The sequence below is a fragment of the Condylura cristata genome, unplaced genomic scaffold, assembly GCF_000260355.1.
Source record: "Condylura cristata isolate star-nosed mole 26May11 unplaced genomic scaffold, ConCri1.0 scaffold00030, whole genome shotgun sequence".
Lineage (NCBI taxonomy): Eukaryota > Metazoa > Chordata > Mammalia > Eulipotyphla > Talpidae > Condylura > Condylura cristata.
In genome coordinates, this window is record NW_004567131.1 from 16,803,838 (window position 1) to 16,810,545 (window position 6,708).

The window sequence follows — 6,708 nt, forward strand, 5'->3', positions numbered from 1 at the left end:
TCCCATTAAGACTTTCTTGGTCTATCTTTGAAGAGAGGGGCCTGTGGCCCAGAAACACAGCAGAAACTGCACCTAGTCCAGTCGAGGCTGGCCACCAGTTCTTGAATTCACCCAGTGCCAGGGTTGCCTCAGTCACCAGGGCTGCCGCTCAGACACAGCGACAGGTCTCAGCAAGGACTCAGCCGGCCCCTCTCTGTTATCCGGCTGTGGCACTTTCTCTCTTGACATCTGTTTTTAAAGGCTGACAGTCCCAGGACACATTCTGGGGAGCCATTGTCTGAGGTGCTGTCTGGGTATGAGAAGATACAGAGAAGCAGGCCTGTGTGCCCGACTCCAAAGCCAGGGAACAGTGGAGTTGGGTCCTGAACCCAATAGGAGTTGGTACAACGCAGAAACCACTTGGAACCTTCTTGGTTCCTCAGCTCTCTCCACAGAAATTCTGTCCCTTCACAGGGTGTGGAAGGAGGGACAGGACAAACATAAAGTCCCACTCATATGACCTTATTTAACCTTAGTCACCTCCTTACTGGCCCGTCTCCAAATGGAGCACATTGAAATTAGGGCTTCAACACTAGAATTTGGAGGGGACGTCATTCCATTCACAGCACAGTCTTGACACAGTAGACTCTGTATAAATACTTGCTGAATGAATGCCTGAGCAAGAGACTTTGATCCTCTGCTTTCAATTTCTCCTCAGTGGGACTGCCCCACAGACAGGTCTCGCCTGTCTCCACAGGCAGAGACAGGGCCCTTTGCTGTGACTCTCTGTGTGTTTTAATCAGGGTCTTATTTAATAGTCTAATGAAAAGAACCTGATTTTGATTTAGTTCCATGTTCAATCAGGAGCTTCAACCATGCTCTGTGGTGATTATGCTGCTCCTGGTCTTCTCTGGAACCACCCACAGGCAGCATGTTCCTGTTCGCTCCCCTCCCCTAACTTGACAGAGGTGAAAATGGGACCCAAGGTCCATACTGGACCTTGTCCAGTATGGATTCCATCTGCACCCAGAGTGGCAAAGGAGTCCTCTGGCCAACCCTTGTGGCCGTGTCTCTGCCAAAGCTTAATCCCTAGGCGATACAACCTACTCTCATGATGAACCAGAGCACTATTGGCCTCGAGGGACTTTGGCAACGCTCAGAGACATTTTTGACTGTCGTGACTGTTGGCAGACAGTGGATAGAGTTCAGGGGTGCAACAAATACTGAAAATGCACCAGACGATTCTACATAACAAAATATGGTTTAGTATCCAAAATATGCAATAGTATCGAGGTTGAGAAACTATCATCTAAATGCTAATGATCACACATTTATATCTCAAGCTAGTCCGGGTATCCATGACAACCTAATAAACCACCCACCACTTAGTGGCTACAGCTACAATAGTAGTTTGTTTAGCTCTTGTGTCTGCAACCTGCTCAGGGCTCAGAGTGGAAATTTTATCTCTGCTCTGCCAAGTCTGGTCCCAGCTGGGCAGAGCTGAAGGTGGGGAGTGACAGCAGAGGGCAGGCATGTTGGGTTCATCCATTCACATGCCTGGTGGTGAGGCTGCTTCTCACAACGCGGGCCTCTCCGTAGGACCCCTTACAGCATGGTGACTGGGCTGAGCATCCCAACAGAAAGAACCAGAGGGGAGCCAGATCACCTTCATGACAGCCCTTAAAGGACCATGCATTACTTTGGCTGCCCTCCACCCATTCACCCATGAAATAATTCATCAGAATATCCATCTATGCAGTAGCCACGCATCCATGGTTTCATTTTCAAAGGTTTTAGCTACCCGTGGTCACCCACAGCTGAAAATAATATGTATTTTTAGAATGAGGCCACATTCATATAACGTCTTTTATAGATTATTGTCATAATTGTTTTCTTATGTTAATTTATTACAACCTAATTTATAAATAAAACCCTTTCATATATATATTAAAAACATAGTATATATGGGGTTTGGGACTCTGCCATTTCAGGCACCAACTGGTCCCCTGTGGATAAAGGGGTAAGGGAAGAAAGTACTGTCTAGCAAGGCATTGTTCTGGTACTGAAGCTCCAGAAATAAATGGAACCATGAAAAAATATTGCTGCCTAGTGAAATTTACATGCTAGCCAAGGAGATGAAACAGTCTACAAAGTAAAGGGAAAATATATAGTATGTTCAATGGTGAAAGTGCAAAGGCTAAAAATACAGCCAGAAAGGGCAACAGTGTAGGCTTGGTTGGTTGGTGCTTGGCCTAGGGTGGTCACAGGGGGCCCCCTTGATCAGTAAAGACCTGAAGGAGATGAGGCCAGAGCCATGGGGACAGGTGGGGGCAGAGCTCTGTGGGCTGCGGTAACAGCAAGTGCGAAGACTGAGGTTACAGGCCTGTTGCGTAGCTGCCACTGGGTGACCGAGGGGCAGCCACCTCTCTGCCTGTTGTTCCACGTGCATCTGGAACTCCCTCTTGTGAATTTGAGTTTCGAGAAGTGGCTCTGTAGCATGAAGCCACAGCATGAGACAAACGCAAACAGGGGCAAGGACCCACGGAAAGTAGGATCCCCCTTTTGCCAGACCTTGTGAATCTGGGGGGAAGACTGCTGCAAGAAAGGAAAGTTCTGTTTGTCACATTTTGCCTGTTCATAAAATCATGTTGGGCTCCCTCTTCTGGTCCCTTTTAATCCCCAACCTTCTCGGGGACATGGGAAGCTGCTCTTTCCAATCTGGCTGGTGTTGACATTCTCCTCCATCTGGAAAGTGGCCACTGTGTTGGCATGGGGGAGGTGATGGCTTTGTCCTTTCAGATGTGGCCTGTGTGCCAGGCTTGGCCCTTGACAGAAGCAGATGGAATCTCTTGGTGGAGGGGGGCAAGGGGGAGTCAGAGGTCAGGTCTGTGGAAGGGGCAAGACATTCCTCACCTAGTACTGATATTCTCCCTGCTCTGAAAAGACCTGTCCTGTGCCAGAAGGAGTCTGGGTTCTGAAGACATTAGGGGTGGCGAATGATATGTTATTTGAAGAATAGATAGCTGGGATGAAGTTGCAAAGACACTGACTGTCCTAGCAGAGTGAAGTAAACAGGGTGGGCCGTGAGTGGGAGAGGTCACACAGAGAGCCTCCTCAGCCACACGTGTTTCCTCCCTTAGGTCGCCCTGGAGATGCTGTTCACTGGGGAGCCTATCTCTGCCCAGGAGGCCTTGAGTCACGGGCTGCTCAGCAAAGTCGTGCCAGAAGAGCAGCTGGAGGAAGAAACCATGAGAATAGCGAAAAAGATTGCCTCCTTGAGCCGCCCTGTGGTGTCTTTGGGCAAGGCTGCTTTCTACAAGCAGCTGCCCCAGGACCTTAGAACGGCTTACTGCCTTACAGCTCAGACCATGGTAGACAACGTGGCCCTGCAGGACGGGCAGGAGGGAATCAAAGCCTTCATCCAGAAGAGAAAGCCCAACTGGTCGCACTGAACAGAACTTGTGGGAGAAGTAGAGGCACGAGCCCTGTGGGTAGGCTCAGGCAGTAACACACCCAACCCCTCACCTCTGACCCCAACACCACAGCTGCCTTGTGATGGAACAGCCGACAGCTGCCTCGACAATAACATTAGAATGGTTTCGCCAGCGTGCTCTGTATTAAAAGCTTTGATTTCGAGGAGAGGATGAAGTGGAGAGTCAAAGAAGAGCTCATTTGCTTGTAGTGAGCCCACGCTCTGCTAGCTGCCTTCACACACCTGCGGGCCAGGGTGTTATCACACCAGGTGTAAAGGAGAAGGCAGCCTGAGAAATGTCTCCGGAGGTGGAAGTGGATTTGGCTGCCCAAGAGAAAAGACACATTTCAGATCCCACAAGGTTAGTCGCAACTGAAAATCCTGAGAAATAATCATGCCCCGGGCTTTGGAATAATCTTACATGATTTCAAAAGATGAAATATTTAGAGACAGTGGGAACTTGATCTGTGCAGTGAGGCAGCAAACTCTTGAGAAATGGAAAAACAGCCACAAACTCCTTTGTATTCCACACTGACGGATGTGGAGCAGCAGCTGGTGTTTCCATGGTCGTGTCCTTGATGCCCAGAGCACCACGATGTCTTGATTCTGAGTAAAGCTCAGTGTGAAAAAAGGGGTGCAGAACACATGATCTGCCAAGAACCACCTACTCTGGACTCACGTCCTGGCTTGCTGTGCCTCTATAGAGAATCCAAACTAGCATCAGGTATCCAGGCACTGAACAAGTGTTTGGACTAGGACAAAAATGCCATTTTCTGGTTTCTGGTCCAACGTGGCCCAGGAAATGCTCGAAACTGCTCGTCCTCAAGTTTTCTCAGAAGGCTGATTTATTTTTAAGCTAATCATCTTGCCTAGAACAGAATGTGGCTGTGAATGTGCCCAGCACCACTGCCGAGGACAAGTGCCACGGGGCTCTAGTGGTCATTCTCCTCAGGATCCCTGGCACAAGCTCCTGTGGAATGGAGTGTCCAGTAGTGTTTTCATGCTTTCTATGGAAGTGGATGATTGGGGGGGGAGGGTATAACTTAGAAAGGTAGAAGAGTATGTTCTGTGATACTAACAGTGCTTCTGAGCTGAAAGAATGTTAGATCATCAGCCATGGGGCCCCTGGCACACACAGGCTGCCTCTGCTGTTACATTTACAAACTTACAGGTGAGTTGTCAAAGGTCAGATTTTGCACTTCGTTCGAGGTCCAAGAGCTGCAGCTGATAGTTGCCTGCTGCCGCCTGGCCACACCACCCACTGAATGGAGAGCCTAAGCTGGTGTGAGGGTAGCTTAAAGGAGTGAATTTCAATCCACCATCACTTTCCAGAAAAAAAGACTTGGCCCAATTCCTCCTTGCAGCAGAATTGTGCTAGTATCCTAGGGACAGATTTGATGTCTACTGAGCCCTTGGATAAACAATGTCAGCTGAACCCAGACCTCCCTGCCTCTCCAGATGACCAGCTGTAGAAATTATTAGTAGCCAGTTGCCAGATCAGAGAGTGTGAAAAAAAGGGGTGTTTTAAACTCTTTGGGCTTTGGAAATAGTAGCAAAGGCTTCTCACACATTTGGCAAATGAAAATCGAAAGTTTATCTTGCCATTTCTGTCTGAGTATGTTCTAAACCCTCAAGCCATGAAATCCTTGCATCTCTAGGCTGGCTTCCCAGCCTGTGAACTAATTTGCACACAGGGACTTGCTACTGCAGGAAATAATCCAGAAGGAAATCTGCTGTCCACCCTCCAAGGTCATTAATTCCTCCCTGAGGCCAATATAAATTTTTTAGCTCTGCTTCTGTCCACTGGGAGACTGGATGAAGTTTTCTGAGAGCCCACGTGATGACTGTTCTTGGAAAGCCTATTTGTCTCTTCCTAGCTTCATTTACTTCTGGGGAGCTCCCCTGAACTCAGCCCTGCAGACCACACACCTACAATTCAGGGGCTGGAAAATAGGCGAGCAGGTGTTCACCCCTGCGCTTGGGTAACTGCACCTTCCCAACCCACGCTCCCCATCAGGACCATGAATGGGTTGAGTGAGTGTCAGATACCAGCTCCTGTAACTTTTTACACCAGTGGTGAGGTGGGAGTCATGTCCCATGCCAGGCAGCCCCATGCTATATGTGACGCTCAGTGAGGTTAAGTCCATGCCACTAGCTACAGGATGTGGGCTGGGATCTGCAGGATTCTGGATTGTGCTCCTAATTAACACACTATATTCCTCCCAACACAAGGAAAAGACAACCGCTTCACGCTGCAGACAACCTTCTATGCACTCAAAGAAAAAGAGCACAGGAAAGGCCACTGAGTTTTGCTTAGTGAAGACTTAGAGAAAAGCAGAGGTGTGGACACACTGAGCTCCCCTCCCAGGGTTACATGAACCAGCGGAGCGGCCTGCATCTCTCCAGGTGGCCAACTTTTCCTTCTATAGAAAGCCACAGAGCGGGCTCTCCTACATGTTCTGACACTCCAGATTCTACAACACTATGATTTGGAAACTTGAGTAGGCAGCTTTCACTTGGAAAAGACACTTTTTACAAAAGGAGATGGGTATTTTATCTGAGGGAGAGGTTAAGTTTGAAAATACCTGATTACTTTTGCAGGAGAAAGACTGTCAGAGCTTTGGGGTAACACCTGAACCCTTTGACTTTAGCTGGGAAGACCATACAAGGGGGCATTTGATCACTATGGAAATTGGCGATTACCCTTGTCTCATCTGGTGCTTTATTCTCTGTTCCCTGCCCTTTTAAGTGACAGATATCCATCCAGAGGTGGTTGTATTTTAAAAGTTGCAGCAGTGTGAATTTTATGACAAATTGTGGACAGTTTCAGGGCCTTCAGACTCTCAGGGCTCCTGCCTCTTGAAGGCCCTGCTAGTTACACTTTGGAACACACCCAATTCCACACTTGACAGCATTCATCTATTTAGAGGAAGGAGTTCACTAATTTCCTTTAAACTTTGTAAAAAAAAATCTGCTTAATGATGATTAGTTCTTAACAATCATTGAGTAGGTGAGAGTTTGATTCAACATTATTGAAGTTGATAAATAAAATATTGTATTTCAGCTTTTCAAGAACTTTGTTGTTTATTTGTTTTTCATGTCTGTAATTAAAAATTTATCTTTTGGGTAGATGACTGGATTAAAAAGATGTGGTACATATATACAATGGAATATTACTCAGCAACCAAAAAAAGAGAAACATGTCTTTTGCAGCAACTTGGATGGAGCTGGAAAAGATCATGCCAGAAAGAGAAAGA

At 47.5% G+C, this 6,708-nt stretch overlaps 1 protein-coding gene across 1 annotated transcript in view; it reads left to right on the forward strand.

Annotated features, from left to right (window-relative positions):
- ECHDC3 (enoyl CoA hydratase domain containing 3) overlaps positions 1–6,561 on the forward strand; it is a 21,529-nt gene extending 14,968 nt beyond the window's left edge. Inside the window, exon 5 of the mRNA XM_004691244.2 lies at positions 3,120–6,561. Within this exon, the coding sequence (XP_004691301.1) occupies positions 3,120–3,431 (312 nt within the window). The 3' untranslated portion in view covers positions 3,432–6,561. The remainder of the gene's footprint in view (positions 1–3,119) is intronic.
- The last annotated feature ends 147 nt before the right edge of the window (positions 6,562–6,708 follow it).